At 38.0% G+C, this 16,586-nt stretch overlaps 1 protein-coding gene across 4 annotated transcripts in view; it reads left to right on the top strand.

The window, feature by feature from the left end:
- The window catches only part of NUP160 (nucleoporin 160), a 36,468-nt gene that overhangs the window by 9,972 nt on the left and 9,910 nt on the right, over window positions 1–16,586 (top strand). For 2 of the 4 annotated variants that reach the window (XR_013999967.1, XM_081152995.1), the window contains exons 8-27: window positions 363–440; window positions 709–806; window positions 1,931–2,015; window positions 3,601–3,669; window positions 5,237–5,320; window positions 5,599–5,769; window positions 6,705–6,804; window positions 7,077–7,242; window positions 7,591–7,718; window positions 7,808–7,968; window positions 9,728–9,861; window positions 10,938–11,008; window positions 11,713–11,872; window positions 12,474–12,543; window positions 13,353–13,451; window positions 13,966–14,085; window positions 15,400–15,495; window positions 15,594–15,688; window positions 15,784–15,880; window positions 15,970–16,075. Coding sequence is in view for 3 of the 4 variants with exons in the window: in XM_081152995.1 (XP_081009121.1) it covers window positions 363–440; window positions 709–806; window positions 1,931–2,015; window positions 3,601–3,669; window positions 5,237–5,320; window positions 5,599–5,769; window positions 6,705–6,804; window positions 7,077–7,242; window positions 7,591–7,718; window positions 7,808–7,968; window positions 9,728–9,861; window positions 10,938–11,008; window positions 11,713–11,872; window positions 12,474–12,543; window positions 13,353–13,451; window positions 13,966–14,085; window positions 15,400–15,495; window positions 15,594–15,688; window positions 15,784–15,880; window positions 15,970–16,075 (2,188 nt within the window). In the remaining variant the exon portion in view is untranslated. Of the gene's footprint in view, window positions 1–362; window positions 441–708; window positions 807–1,930; window positions 2,016–3,600; window positions 3,670–5,236; window positions 5,321–5,598; window positions 5,770–6,704; window positions 6,805–7,076; window positions 7,243–7,590; window positions 7,719–7,807; window positions 7,969–9,727; window positions 9,862–10,937; window positions 11,009–11,712; window positions 11,873–12,473; window positions 12,544–13,352; window positions 13,452–13,965; window positions 14,086–15,399; window positions 15,496–15,593; window positions 15,689–15,783; window positions 15,881–15,969; window positions 16,076–16,586 lie in introns of those variants that run through there. The other 2 variants (XM_081152996.1, XM_081152997.1) reach the window with 2 other exon arrangements.

Below are 16,586 nucleotides of genomic sequence, written 5' to 3'. Positions count from 1 at the left end.
ATATGGATGAACCTTGAGGACATGTTAAGTGAAATAAGCCAGTCACAAAAAGACGAACACTTTAATTCCACTTACATAAAATGCCTAGCGTAGTCAAAGTCATATGGACAGAAAGTATAATGATGGTTTCCAGGGGCTGGGGGGGAGGGAGGGAGGTGTTTGACAGGTACAGAGTTTTAGTTTTGTAAGATGAATAAAGTTTGATGAATAATGTGAATGTACTTCATACTATTGAACTGTACACTTAAAAACAGTAAAGATGATAAATGCTGTTGTGTGTTTGACCATACTCTTTTAAAAATTGGTTTCTGTATGCTAATGTTGTATTTCAAGTAATAAATTATCAATTTATGTTTCAACAGTTCTGCATTTTCCAGCTGGTGAGCGCTGAAAATAACCACTACAGTCTGGACCACATCTCCTCCCTGTTCACGTCTCAGGTAGTTCAGGTGGCCCTTTGCCTGTCACACAAATACAGGAAAGAGCTGTTGGCTAACTCGACTATTTAGTAATGGGATTGAAATGTGAAATGGAGCATTTCATGATGCGTGCAAACAAAATTTCATTTGGGTTTCACCAAGTTCGTGGGGCCTTATCTTTTGTTTTTATGTTTTTACCTCGGCTACTGATACAAATTTAAGTCATTATAAACTACCGCCCCTTCTTATTTTAACCACCCCTTTTCCTTCCCCCCACATTTCTTCCTAGGAGACACTGATTGACTTTGCCTTAACCCCTACGGATATCTGGGCCCTGTGGCATGATGCTGAGAACCAAACGGTTGTAAAATACATCAACTTTGAACAGTATGTATCACTTACCTTTGTCGTCCTACCTTACCCTAAGCAGTTTCATACTAAGAACATGAGAGCTTTCTATGTAGAACCAAACTCAAGTGTTTGCACTTAAAGGATTCTGCCCTGGGTCTGCCTGTTGTTAACTGTTTTCTGAAAAACCTTCTTTTATATTTGTGTAATTTCTTATCTTTTGGTTTTAGGATGAAATGAGGATTCTTAGTGTTGGATTGAGATAAAGAGAATACCATGTTCTGGGGGAGAGAGAGCACATACCCAAAATACTTCTAATCTGGAATGGTTTTTTTTGCTTCTTAGCAAAGACCATTTCTGATACCCTCAACTTCCAAAAGACACTGAAAGCCCCTTTGGGTTCTCAGTTTCCTCATCATGAGAGAAATAGATTGCACAAGTACAGTGCTTCTCAAACTAAGATAATGAACTCCAATATATAACAAAACTAGTATTTTATGAGTATAAAATTATAACACAATTTAATATCTTGAGAATTTCTGACATATTTGGTATCTTATATTTTTAATGTACATGATACGAGTTAAGAATGTTTAATAGTTACAAAGTACATTTTTAAAAACTGATTTTGAGTTAAACACTTGTCCAACCCCTGAAACCCCATAAGTATGCAGGATTCTTTAGAACACAGCTTCAAGTCCCCAGAACTAAACTAATTTAACTTTAGGGGACCGTCATAACCTATATCCTAGAATAGAATTCTAGCCCTGGCCAGTGTTGCTCAGTGGTTAAAACGTCAGTCCAACCATCAAAGGGTCATGGGTTTGATTCCTGGTCAAGGGCACATACCTGGGTTGCAGGTTCGATCCCCAGACCCATTCAGGGCATGCGGAGGCAACCTGTTGATGTGTCTCTCTCACATCAATATTTCTCTCTCTCTCTTGTCTCCCTTCCTCTCTCTAAAATCAATAAACATATCCTCAGTTGAGGATTTTTTTAAAAAAAACAGAATAAGTTTCTTTTTCCTGAAACGTTTTTTAACAGTTGATCAAGCAGCCATTGCAGGTCAGTGATGGGGCCCTCCCTGCCCAGATACTGCCAACAGCATAAGCTTTGTTTTTATTCATCTTTTTCCTGTAGACTGATGGATATTTTCTCTGTAGTAATGTTGCAGGTCAGTGGAATCCAGTTTTTATGCAGCCTCTGCCAGAGGAAGAGGTCATTATCAGAGATGATCAGGACCCCAGAGTAAGCAACGCTACAGTCTTACATAAGGGGGTGATTTACCTGATCTTTAGTTTCAGAAGAGCCAGTTGTATTAGAACTCTTGAAGCTGCAGGTGAAAGAAGCCAACCTCAAACTGACAGGTTTGAAAGGAGATGTGTTGGCTTGTGCCACTGAGAAGTTGTTACCTGGCTTCAGCCACAGCTGGAACAATACCATCAGGACTTGATCTCTCTGTCTCTACTTTGTTTTCCTCCTTGTTGGGTTTTTCTCAGACAGGCTCCCTGCCTGACCCTGTGCTTTCTGTGAACCAAGCCACCCCAGAGGAAAGAGAGCATCTCTGTCCCAGGTCCTAGAATAGACACTCACTGACCTGGCTTGAGTCATGTGATAATTCCTGACTCAGTCACTTCGATCGAAAGGAATAGAAGATTCTGGCTTGGCATGAGAAACATGTCCAACTTGGACCTTGCTCTTGGGGAAGGTGGTGAAATAAGTAGAGGATGGGTAGTGGAGGAGGTTCCCCAGATAAAGATAAGGGATTTTTTAGTAAAAGAAGGGGAAATGGATTCTGGCCAGGCACAGACCTAGGTGTCCACTATATTAACCATGATGCTGTGTGCATATAAACTAGAAATAAGATAAATGCTGGTAGAGGTATATGCTGTGAAGAAAATAACTTCAAAAAGTAATGCATTAGAGAGCAAAGCAGACCAGTCTCCTTCTTTTCCAGGGACACCCTTGGGATAAATGGTAGGAAAAGCTTTCAGTTGATTCCTTAATATTAAAATGAGATTTTTAAAAATTGTGGACTTTTGAGTCTGAAACAGCAACTGTTTGTAGGATTGAAAAACCAACTTTAACTATCTGAAATTGAATATTACCATGTTTCTCATCCCAAGAGTTTATTGGCACTTGACTTTTACCTCAACGCCAAAATCATATGCCGATTATTAAAATCCTTCTTTATCTCCTTTGTTTTGATCATTTTATCATCCCCCAGAATCCCAGTAGAAGGAAGGAACTTGAAAGAAGGTCAGTCAGGTTTACTACTCACTGGCAGATCCGGTCTATGAAACTTGGTCAAAATAATTAGGCAATGTGATATTTCCCATTTTATTCTCTCTACTTCATTTCCCCACTTATGAGAGCTTACTGTAGGTTTTTGTTTTTTACATATATGGCTTATTATTCTTGGTGCCTTTTCTTTCATATGTGAGCCATAAAATGAGTACTTTGTGGATGGTGTAGAAACCAGTTTAATTGTTCTTACCAGTGTATATTACCAACAAATTAGATTCGCTGTTCCCATTTAAGTTGGGCATTTGATAAGCTGTATTTTCCAGTGGAACCCAGTGGCGCTCCATGAGGAGCACACCGCTTTCAGAATAGTACATCTAGCTGACTCGAAGACTCCACAGTCTTCACTTACAGGGGTGAAATATAGCACTGCTCTCCTGCCTGTTATTGCTCAAATGTCCAAGGGCCCAATTGCCATGTTCGTATAATAGAAATCAGCTTTGGTGCAAACATGTTGAATTCTTTACTCAGTTTTTCCAGTTTTCATATTTTTAGAATGATATTAATTTTTGTCTTAATGTTCTAACAGGAGATGTATTTGCAGAGTCTGTTTACACCAGGCCGGTTCATAAATGCAGCTTTATGTAAAGCTTTACAGGTCAGTGAGAAATTTTATTTAAGACTATTTTATTACCATTATTATATAATTAATGATTGCAGTTTTTGTTTTGCATATACTAAACACTGAGTGTATTTTTGCACTTGCATAATACTATTTTTAAATAAATACTATTTTTAAATGTGTTTGTAAATGCTATTGTAATTTTTATAGAGTCTTTCCATTAAGTGAAACTCCCAGCAGGAGGTAGGATGGGGCACTTTCCCAGTGACTAAGCGTGTCAGTAGTACAAAGAAATTTGTGCCTACCCTATAGTAAAAAGATACCATACTATACCACATATAATCTCTATACTTGAAAGAAATTTAAAATATTTTTCTGGTTAGTTTTGATGGTACTCTGTTTTACCCTTTTGTTAGTGCAATGAAGGTCTAACTTGGTTCAATCTAAAATTAAATCTAAGCTTCAAAATTACATGATTTAAGAGATGCTTAAAATTTTACAAAAGGACTCTTTAAAGTCACTTAGTCTTCCTTAAATTTCCACACTTCGTGAATTTAAAATAGAACATCACTCATAGAATGGAAAGGTCCTTAGAATCTCCTGATCTGACCTCCCACACAGAGCAGGAGGCTTCTCTGAAAGATAGCTGCTCAACGTCTAGTTGTCTCTGCCTCCCATTGACAACTTCTCACTGGCCCTTGTGTGAGTGATTGCTCTCAGACTGTGTCATTTAAAAGTTCTTCCCAAAAAATAAATAAATAAATAAAAGTTCTTCCCAATATTGGATCAAATCTAACCCCCATTCTTTTGGTGGCTTTTTTCTTCTGCAGCATCATAGAACTTTCTCTCTCCTATAGAGCAACCTTCAGATATTTTAAGTATCTTTCCATATTCTTTCTCTCCAGACTAAATATTGCCAGTTCTTTAACTTTCTCTCAGGCGGTATATTGCAGACCCTTGACTTTTCTTCCAGGTACATTTTTGAATATCTGGCAATTGCATGTTTTTGTTTTCTCTCTGATAAAACTTCAGAATGACAGGGTCACTTTCTCTTCTTCCTTTCATCTATCAGCACTTTTTTCTTGTTAACAATAATCAAGTGTATGATGACATTTCTCATGGTAGCTTTTGCACACTGAGGTATTAAATAATCAGTAAGGCAGTTATCAGCTGCTGTCCTCTATGAGAATCCTTCCCAGTGGGGAGCCACCCATCACTGCTCTAGCTTAGCTTTGTCCCAGTCTCAGGACATGACATGTATATTCAGCATCACCTGTGTCTGCCTTCCAGCTGAGCAATAGCCATTGTGCTTTTGCTTTTTTGTAGTGATCCAAATGTGCCCTATTACAGTTCTTTCAGATTCATGTATTTCTATAGTTTATTCTATAGTTTATTCTAGTTAACTATTTCTATAGTTAAACTATCTCAAACTTGCTTTGGTTTCAGTTGTGGAAATTACTTGAACAATGTTGGGGGAACTGTGTATTCCAGGCATGTCCATTCTCTATGTGTTGTCATATATTGCCTCAATGCCTTCTAAACTAGAGCATTTTCATTCAGTTTTAGGTATTATATAATTCTCTCATGTCTCTCTTCATTTTAGATTTTCTGTCGAGGAACTGAGAGGAATTTAGATCTTTCCTGGAGTGAACTAAAGAAAGAAGTTACTTTAGCTGTTGAAAGTGAGGTGAGGTTTGGGTAAAAAAAAGAATGAATATTTTCTTCCATTTTGATGTGGGCAGATTGGTACTGAGGCATTGTTCATATTGTTAGTAGGAAGTATAAACATTTAAGTCTTTTCATTGGAGAATTAGAGCTATATTTATATAGACTATGGCATGTAAGTCATAAGGAATATGCATTTGGCTATAGCTTAGTAAAATAACACTAGACACGATATGTTTGGGGGAGGGGGGTAGAAAGATCCCAAATGGTATCAAGAGTTTCTTTCTTTTTCTTTGCCAGCTCCAAGGAAGTGTGACTGAGTATGAATTTTCCCAGGAGCAGTTTCGAAATTTACAACAGGAATTCTGGTGCAAGTTCTATGCCTGCTGTCTTCAATATCAGGAAGCCCTCTCTCATCCGCTTGCCCTACATTTGAATCCACACACAAACATGGTGTGCCTGCTGAAAAAAGTAAGGGCAGCGAAGCAGAGAGAATTTCTCTAGACAGTTAGTATGCCTTGCAGAATGCTAGTCTGTTGTGTGTTGCAGTTGGCTTTTAGGACTTTGCTAGGGCTTTTCCTCTAAAATTATAGATCAATTGTATATAGTCTTCTGCATTCCTTATATGAAGTGATTTCAAACTTAATGTAAAACTTACAAGAATAACACAAAGAACCTCCTATATGCCCTTCACCCAGATTCACCATTTGTTAACTTCCATTTGCTATTTTTCCTGAGCCACTTGAGTGTTAGTTGAGGACTTCATGCCACATTATCTGTACATAGTTGAGCGTGTATCTAAGATCAAGGGTATTCTTACATAATCATGCACAGTTTAAAGATCAGGCAATTCGATGTTGATATAACAGTATACAGTTCATATTCAGGTTTCACCAGTTGTGCCTATGAGATTTCTTCTGTTTTTAATCCTCACTCAGATGAGGATATTTTTTCCATTGCTCTTCAGAGAGAGTGGGAAGTGGAGAGTGAGAGACATCGATGTGAGAGAGACACATAGCTTGGTTGCCTCCTGCAAGCACCCTGTCAGGGCCAGGGATCAAGCCTGCAACCAAGGCACATGCTCTTGTTTGGAATCGAGCCCGGGACCTTTCAGTCCACAGGCTGACACTCTAACCACTGAGCCAAACTGGCTAGGGCTGTGAATTTTTTTCTTGATCCAGAATCCAATCCAATATCTTGCACATATGTATTTGTCATGTGTGTTTTTACCTTAATCTCCAACTGTTGTCAGCCTTTCTGTCTTTCATCACATTGACATGTTTTGAAGATTACCTATTGTTTTGTAGAGTGTCCATCAATTTGTATTTGTCTGGTGCCTCCTCGTGATAAGATTCAGATCTTTAAACATTCACTGAAATGAATGTTCACTGGATTTATATTTCCAGGGGTACCTGTCTTTTCTTATGCCTTCCTCCTTAGTGGATCATTTGTACCTCCTGCCTGATGAGAACCTTTTGACAGAGGATGAGACAACCATATCTGATGGTAATAAGATTGTTATGTCTGCATTTAATCCCATCTCCTTCCTGCATGAACCCTGTGCTTCATTTCAGATAAATGCAAAAACTAGATTGCCACTGTGATCTTTCCTGGTCATTTTACCACATTGTAGATACTTTATGGAAAATTGAAGAGGCTTAAGCATCTCTAAGACCTCAGATAGATCCTTGGCATTTAATTATTAATATTTTTGTATAACATTATTCGGAGCTCTTCATTGGATTGAGACATGAATGTTAACTTTTTCTTACTCATAGATGTGGATGTTGCTCGGGATGTCATATGTCTTATAAAATGCCTTCGGCAGATTGGCGAGTCAGTGACTATGGATATGTCAGTAATGATGGAGATGAGTTGTTTCAACCTACAGTCTCCAGAAAAGGCTGCAGAACAGATTCTGGAAGATTTGATCACTATTGATGTGTAAGGAGAATTTAGGGTAAAGTGCACTTCCTAATGGAAATATAGCAGTTTTTAATGCCAAAGTCAGGTTTCCAGTGTACACTCAAGTATGTACAAAGCAGTGGTTTAAACTGTTCACTGTACACACAAAAGTATTTTTCTCACATTCAGTACTGCCTGTCATTTGTGGGAAAATGAGGGGAAATTTGCTTCATGGAGTAAAAGCATCTTGTATACCAGAGTGATCGTCTCCACTCCTTCACTATGTGGCTGGTTTCCTGTTTCTTAGCACATTTGAGTTTTCAGGACTTACACAGATTTGTCTATGTGTTCTCGGTAGTAATAGGAGGTTTTTAATTGTCCTTGTAGAGAAAACGTGATGGAGGATATTTGTAGTAAACTGCAAGAGATTAGGAACCCAATCCATGCCATTGGGCTTCTTATACGGGAAATGGATTATGAAACAGAGGTGGAAATGGAAAAGGGATTCGATCCAGGTAAATGACAAAACAACAAAGCTGCCTTTTTGACTTAGAGAAAACAATGATACATTTAACTCCTTTTGTTTGTTTGTTTTTAATTACAGCTCAGCCTTTGAATATTCGAATGAACCTTGCCCAGCTCTATGGTAGTAGCACAGCAGGGTATATCATGTGCAGAGGCGTATATAAAATTGCCAGTACTCGGTTCCTCATCTGCAGAGACCTTTTGATCTTACAGCAGCTATTAATGAGGCTAGGAGATGCAGTAAGTACTATTTGAGAGAAAACTTGTAAAATCTAAAATCTGAATCCTGGTATAGACCTACGGGCACGTAGCAGAATGTCAGCTTTACGAGCCCAGGGACTTTTATCTTTATTCTCTGCTCTGTCCCCCATGCTTGGCCTTTAGTAGGTGCTCTATAAGTAGTTGTTGCATTAGGAATGAGTAAGCATTGGGATCTAAAACTGCAGACCCAGAATATATGTGGAGCTGATTGTATCTCCATTGTCTTCTGTGCATAGTGGTGGGAAATCGTCTCAGGTTGGCTTTCCCAAAATTGAGTATTATTAGTACTACTTTGGATGTGATGGCTGGGTACCACTTAGTGGGAGGAGAAAGGAAGGTTAAAAAGAACTCTCTCTGCGGTACAGGATTTACCCTAACACAGTTTTGAGGCTGCAGTTTGTCTCCCAGCTCCATCCTGTGCTTCCTTTTCCACCCTATTCTTCCTAGGCTCCCAGACACTAAAGACTACAGTCCTTGTCACCCGGCCACTGAATGTTCCGTGTTCTGAAATTACCTTTCTGCCCACAGTCACAAGTCCCTTTGTCTCTCTGTCAGTAATTCCTAACAAGCCTGACAGCAAGTAGTGTGATTAAACTAATTCATGTTAATATGTGAAGAACTGAATGGCCTTTGGTGTTCCCAAAGGTATTAAAACTTTTAAATCAGAATTTATTAACTCAGATACATTGTTAATGGTAGAATTTGGGGTAAAAATAAGGAAAAACATTTAGGAAGATGATTTGTTTAGGACACTGAGGAGAAACGGGAACATGTCCTGAGAGTCTGTCACTTTGGGCAGCCCTTATTAAGTTTTTTTTAGTCTATAGGTTTTTCCATTTTTTTTTAGGGGTTTGGGGTTTTGTGGGTGTGTTTTTTTTAATTATAAACTTTGTCGTATGTTTTCTACACATAGAAGTATTAGATGTTCATTTTAGAGCCCTTATATGGAAGCCTTTCTATATAAACAAAAAGTAAATAAAAATTCACCTGTAATCTGCACAGTGATGACCACTTTACATTTTGGTGTATACCCTTTTGCTCTGCAAATTGTTTTTTGTTTTATTTATAAAATTAGAATATGCTACATGTATTTTTTGTAATCTGGTGGTTTTTATTCTATTTACAAATTTCATCAGCAGTTTCGCATTATTAAATATTTTTCTGTAGCATTATTTTTAATTATCTAGTAAAATTTTGATTTTTGCAACCAAACCCATTTGTGGCCATCCATGTTGCCAGTTTTTCCTTATAGATGTAACTTTCTGTACACCTTTGATTATAACTCTAGGATAAAGTCTAAGAACTAGAATTGATTGGTCGTAGGCTATACACATTTTTAAGGCTTTTGGTTGTATTGCCAGATTTTCCTCTAATGGTCACACTTGCTTTTACCCAAGACCAGAAGCATAACAAAGGTTTTAGATTTCCTTCTTCCTCCTCTTGAATTCTGAACCCACAGATTTAATGAAAGTTAAGCTTTTTAATGTTGTTTTTTTCTTCACCATCAGCTCCCATGAGTTGGTGAGCCACTTTTCATTATTTTTGTACTGTTAAATGTTTGGGTAGATATTTTTACCATCTGCCACCCCAAAATATAATGTTGCTTTTATTTATGTATATTTTTTGGGTTTTGTATACCCTTTGTAACTGTTTTTTATTATATTTTACCTCCACCTGAACCATAAGAGTTATCATTACTAATTGCTGTTTACTTTCCCACCCCACCCATCATGAACAGGTGATTTTGGGAGCCGGTCAGCTCTTTCAGGCTCAGCAAGACCTACTCCATCGAACAGCTCCCCTACTCTTATCTTATCGCCTCATTAAGTGGGGATGTCAGTGCTTGGCAACTGATGTTCCAGTTGACACCCTGTGAGTTTCATTATTCTAATTACTAAAGTAAATTGTGAGTTGAATTATTTTTTTCATTGTCTTACAAGAAAGCAATTGTAAACATTATGCTGTAATGTGTTTTGCCTTTAAAATTCGGAAAGTTTTTAAATTTTTATTTATTGATTTGAGAGAGAAACACATCAATTTGTTGTTCGACGTATTTATGCATTCATTGGTTGCTTCTTGTTTGTGCCCTGACCAGGGATAGAACTCACAACCTTGGCATATCAGGACGATGCCCTAGCCAACTGAGCTACCCACCCAGGGCCGGAGAACTTTTATTTATTTACTTATTATTTTTTTGATCTTCACTTGAGGATACATTTTCCATTGATTCTAGAGAGAGAGGAAGGGAGAGGGGGAGAGAGAGAAACATTAATCCATTGCCTTCCATACACGCCCCGGCTGGGGATAGAACCTGTAGCCTGGGTTTGTGCCCTGACCGGGAATCGAACCCGATACCCTTTGGTGCACAGGACGACACTCTAACCAACTGAGCCACACCAGCCAGGGTCAGAGAACTTTTAGATGTTTTGTTTTCTAAAGGTTGAAGGTAACTTAGAAGAATGAAAATACATACATATTTTTTTATTATATATTTTATTGTGTGTGTATGATGTAAAGATAAATCCTGTTGAAGGCAAAATAATAAGATGAGATCACAGGGAAAGTGAGACCACACACAGAAACGTACTAATTGTTAAAGGTAGGCTGAGATACTTTATAACTCAAGGAAGAAAGAAAATCCAACAACTCCTAAATGCCCATTTTCAGTATTATAAACCATCCCATTTTCTCTGGCAAGATAAGGCTTTCCATGGCATGGAGGTCTTGGAGAAATGTCTGCTGTGGCTTCTCATTGCAAGATCACTGAGTGATATCATGAGCAAGTGGCTAAACTATGACACGTTTTCCAGATTTTTTCATGCTTTCAATGGAGCTTTCATATGCAGTTTGTTAATTACATTGACAGCATTCTTGACAGGATAACTTGTTGAAGCCATATTTGGCATAGGAGAATTTATTAAGCTGTTTTTTCCCCCCTTTTCTCACAGGGAGTCTAATCTCCAACACTTATCAGTACTGGAACTAACGGACTCTAATGCTTTAATGGCAAATAAGTTTGGTAAGGACTGACTGTGTCTGCATTTGATTTTAAATTTGTCATTTATTGTATATTCATTAAAGTGGTCTTTTGCCACCTTTCCTATAGAAAGTTTGGCTAGGTTCTGTTTTCACTTTGAGAGGGTTCTAAGCAAGCTGTAGCCTGAGACTTCTGGTTGTGACCAAGGGATCTTGTGGAAACCATAGTCCCAGACCAGGCGTAAGTGAAAGGTGTCACATATGTGTATATACATGCCGCTGCTTTTCCATTGTATATTGCTACTCCGGTGATCGATTCAAAATCATTTTTTAAATTTACTAAGTTCATGGTAGCATTTGTAATCTTGTCTTAATCAGTAAATGTTCTAAAGGAGCCCCTCATGTGAACCATTTTTGAGAATTTGTTTTGTGTTGTTTTGCTATAAACCTTGGACTCTTGGAACTGTATTTATTGTAAACATTTTCTAAGGAAGACACTTAGGTTTAGTGAAACCAGTGAAAAATGACTACTGTGTTGACTTAAGTGGCTTTTTTATTGCATTTGTTTAGTACTTCACAGTTTACAAATTGCTTTTATTTACATCGCCATTGATAATACCAATGGTGCATTTTATATTTTGAAATAAGTGTTCTTTGTTACAGGCATAAAATGAACTGATAGACTATCTTAATTGAAAATTAATTATATCACAAGTTGGTGATTGTCCTTCCCTTTTTCTTTTTAAGTATCTAGCCCTCAGTCAATTGCAGAATTATTCTTCCAAGAAGGTGCAAGAAAACACATTATATCTCATCTCTTCTCTCAACCAAAGGCACCTCTGAGCCAGACTGGGTTGAACTGGCCTGAGATGATTACTGCAATTACCAGTTATTTGTTGCAGCTCTTGTATCCTTTCATTTAAAAGCCAATTGAAAGGTTTCCTCTGTCTAAATAGTATAAGGCTCTTATTCTGCCTGTATAATGAAGATTTCCAGTGAGGTTGGGTGCTTATCCCTCCCAGCAAGAGATGGTAATACTTATTTTCAGATATGACCCCAATTTTTATTTTATTTTCTTTTATTTTGGTTTGGTTTTTTGCTCAGGAGTTGAGCCAGATTTTATTGGTAGTACACATTTAATACCTAGATCTCTTTTAAAGCGTTATACATTCCCCAGATGTTTAATGAATGGCTCTATATGCCAGACACTATATTAGGTGTTTGTGCAATTTATCAGCTAGAATTAAAAATGATCACACAGAGATGAAATACGTGCTTTTAGCCATAGTTAATTGAGTCCTAATCTAGGTGGCAAGGGTCCTAGAATATAACCTTTTTATTATATTTGTCTGATAATAAAGTTATATAGTTATGTGGGAAGAGCATGTGTTCTGCCAACCTTCTCTTTACCTTTTTTAAAAAATTAAGCCATTTTACGGAGTCTGATTGCCAGTGCTTATGTTTAAGTTTTGCCAAGAAAGTAAAAAATCTCTTTAACCAGTAACTAGATGGCCTAGCAATCCCAGTTGCCTCTTTCTAGAATGTTTGATGGGAAATTGCCAGTATGTACAATTGCAGGTAAGTACTGTTGAATATTTCAGGTGTAATTATCCTTGTAAAGAATGAGATTTCTGGAATTTTTTTCTTTGTAAATGTTACATGCATTTTAATTGGACTGATAATAAGAAACATAATAATTGATACTCTGTTGCACCAAAACATACTCCAGGTTTACTCTATCTCCATCTTGACAGTATCATTCCTAACAGATTTTTTCTAGAATTCTCCCTCCCCTTTTTTTTTTAATTCTATTAGGTAAAACAGACATACCATTCTCTTCATATAAATGCTTTCCTGGGATCTAGTCATTGAACCAGTAAATACCAAAAGTTGGAAAATCGCTAAGATTTAGGAAGCATATGTGTGTTTGTGTTATTGGAGTCCTGTTTGCTTTCCTAAAGTATCTAATAGTCTAATGTAAGAATTAGTTAACAGGATTAGGTTTTACTCTCCAGGTGATGTCAGGAAGTACAACTTTGTGTTGATTGACCACATCTTCTCTCCCTCTGTGAACAACTTGGAAATGAGTATTTCTTTTCTTTTTTCCTTTTTTTTCTTTTTTTAAAAAAATATATCTTTATTGATTTCAGAGAGAGGAAGGGAGAGGGGAAGAGAGAGATAGAAACATCAATGATGAGAGAGTCGTCATTGATCAGCTGCCTCCTGCACACCCCCTACTGGGAATCAAGCCCGAAACCCAGGCATGTGCCCTGACCAGGAATTGAACCCCTATCGCCTGGATCCTAGATTGATGCTCAACTGCCGAGCCATGCCCAGCTGGACAGTATTTATTTTCTTAATCAGAAAGCACCTTTTATGCCTTTAAGGATTATATTCATCTGCTGCATCCCTGGTGTCAAGTCAATGTTGGTTCCTGTCGATTTATGCTGGGACGGTGTTACCTGGTTACAGGAGAGGGACAGAAGGTAAATTGCATTTGAGTGATGAAAAACTGTAGTGCAAGGAGGACACTTAGTCTCCATCTAACTAGGTTGAAGGGGTGGGAGATGTAGAATCCTCCAGATCAGGATAAGGAAGACTCCTAGTGCCAGCGAGGGGCACGATAGGCCTGTCGAGGATGTTCAGCCTCAGGTACTTTGCAGATTAGTTAGGACACAAGAAAACGGGAAGAACAAAACTGAAACCTTCCTGCGCTGTGCAGGTGATTTTAAGGATACATTTTGGCAAATAAAATGTATTTCTCAATTACATTGTTTTCATTATATCTTTTTTTTAAAATGCAGCTTCTTTTCCCATTATGGTAGTTTAAAAGTGAGATAAAAAGTATTTAATAATCCATTAGGTAGAGATTAGAATAGCAGAAATTATTAATGTAGTCAACAGTCAAATAATTTTCTTTCTTTTTTGGCTATCTTTAGCTCCTGAGTACTTAGAATTGGAACAATCCATTATAAGTCACTTTCTATTTGATTTCTCCAGGCTCTGGAATGTTTCTGCCAGGCAGCCTCTGAAGTGGGCAAAGAGGAATTCTTGGATCGCTTGATCCGGTCAGAGGATGGGGAGATTGTTTCCACTCCCAGGCTGCAGTATTATGATAAGGTACATTATGTCATGGTTTGGCTCTTCTTCCACCACCCTGTGTAGAAATTCATTTGAAATACATTGCCTTCATATTTGGAGAAAAATAATATAGAAATGTAATCATTCCCTGAATTTCCAACAGAAAATGAATTTGCCTAGAAAAATTGAAAAAACATTAATTAAATTTGATAAATGTTTAACTTAAATGATACCGTTTTATTAGCCCAGTCATCATTAGAATTTTATTACTTAATATTAGTCTTCCTGATAACTCAAAGAATTAACTTGCAATCCTATATTTAGCTTTAGCTTATGACTTGGCTCTTGAGCTATTTTCCTACCCTCTTTCCTCTGGTCAGCTGTAATGATAATGGCCTTCTTACTGTCTTTTACAAGCTGAGCGCATACTCTGTTCCTTCCACAGCCTTTCTGCCTGCCACTCCCTTAGCCTGGAATGCTCTTCTGCCAGGGCAGTCAGCTTCCTCGTGCCCTCCTTGCATTCAGGTTTCTGTTCATGTGTCACCTCCCTGCTGCGCCTACATGGAATAACTCGTGTTAGCATGGTCCTGCATGCTTGCTCCCGCTCCCTCTCCCTTACATGCACACGTGCAGACAGAGGCACCATGGACAATCTCCTGGCCCTGCTATATTTTTCTTTATAACATTTAACCGTGCTTGATCCTATATTTTAGATACCTATATTTGTCACCTGCATTTCTCACCAAAAAGGAAATGCAACAAGGGTAGGCTTCACTGTTTTGCTCATTGCTTGTTCTTTTATTTATTTTTTTAAATATTAGAGATATTTTATTGATATTAGAGAGGGCGAGGGAGAAACATCGATGAGAGAGAACCATCGATCGGCTGCCTCCTGCACACCCCCTACTGGAAATTGAGCCTGCAACCTGGGCAGCACGCAACCAGCTGAGCCACACTAGCCAAGGCTGTTTAGGGTTTTTATAAAGCTATGATGTTAATTTATTTACTAGGCTTTAAATTCATCTATGACCCAAACAGTTAGTACAAAAAGTTTGTAGTGAAATTGTATTTATACCTTCATTCAGCAAATCCTTACTGAGAGCCTACTATGCACTAAACACTGAGGATAGAGCTGTGAACAAAAAAGACCAATAGAAAGTTTTACAACAAGCCTATTATTTAGTAGTAGAATCTAAAGGAAAATCTCAGATATTGACCAGTAATCTGCTCATCTTGTCAGCTTCTTTGATTTAGTCCTATCTAACCTGGTTACCTACTGGATTTAAAACCATGTTCACTTTGAAGCGCATTGGCATATTATCTTTAATGGAATTTTCTCCTGTTCCCCCTTAGGTTTTGCGTCTACTAGACGTCGTTGGTTTGCCCGAACTGGTTATTCAGTTGGCTACATCAGCAGTAACTGAAGCGGGTGACGACTGGAAGAGTCAGGTAAGAACTCACTATAATCTAGTTATTTCTCTTGACGTTTGTCATGAATGTAAGGTTTTAAATTCTATTGTTCTTTTTCCCTTGTATTTGGTATTTAGGCTACTTTAAGGACATGCATTTTCAAACATCATTTGGATTTGGGCCACAATAGCCAAGCATATGAAGCCTTAACCCAAATTCCTGATTCCAGCAGGTAGTCAGTCTCAGTCCTTTTTAGAGAAGGCGATTTACCAACCCTGTTTAACCCACTAAGACAGTTGATCCTCACCTCCCTTTCTTTCCTTCTAGGCAGTTAGATTGTTTACGGCAGCTGGTGGTAGTTCTTTGTGAACGCTCCCAGCTACAGGATCTTGTAGAGTTTCCCTATGTGAATCTGCATAACGAGGTAATTTTATGTATCCACTGATGACTGGACACAGCTGTGTTGTCGTGATGGCTACTGATTTTGATTTCTGATTGCTTCCCCTTCCTTAGGTCGTGGGAATAATTGAATCACGTGCCAGAGCTGTGGACCTCATGACTCATAATTACTATGAGCTCCTCTATGCCTTTCACATCTATCGCCACAATTACCGAAAGGGTGAGACAGTCTTTGTTGGAGGCAACCTTATCAGTTTAATCATGTTTAACAAATGTATTTATTGTGTTTAACTTGTGTAATTTTTGCCTTATTTTTATTATTAGATAACTGTTCTGTACAAGCATTTGGGGAAATTATGTTAAAGGACAAGATTAGCTTCACTTTTTTGAAGATTACCTATTAGCCTTAAAAATAGGCTCTCAGTCCAGTTCTAGAACGTTTTTGAGGCATTTCCAGTAAGAGTACCCTTCTGTGTGTATCTTCTGTCTGATTTTAAACAAAACTTTTTCACTAGAGGCGCCTTGAATTCTTGTAGCTGGTTTTGAGCTCCTGTGGCATTTTGCCATGCGCCTTCTCTCTTTCCTTATTATTTTATAAAAATATGTTTTTATTGATTTTAGAGTTGGAGAGAGAGGAGAGAGATAGAAACACCAACGAGAGAGAAACATCAATCAGCTGCCTCCTGCACACCCCTACTGGGGATTGAGCCCTCAACCTGGGCATGTGCCCT

The sequence above is a fragment of the Miniopterus schreibersii genome (assembly GCF_964146895.1).
Source record: "Miniopterus schreibersii genome assembly, chromosome: 12".
In the NCBI taxonomy this organism is placed as follows: Eukaryota; Metazoa; Chordata; class Mammalia; order Chiroptera; family Miniopteridae; genus Miniopterus; species Miniopterus schreibersii.
Note: the sequence above shows the minus strand (reverse complement) of the source record. Positions and strands in the feature narration are given on the sequence as shown.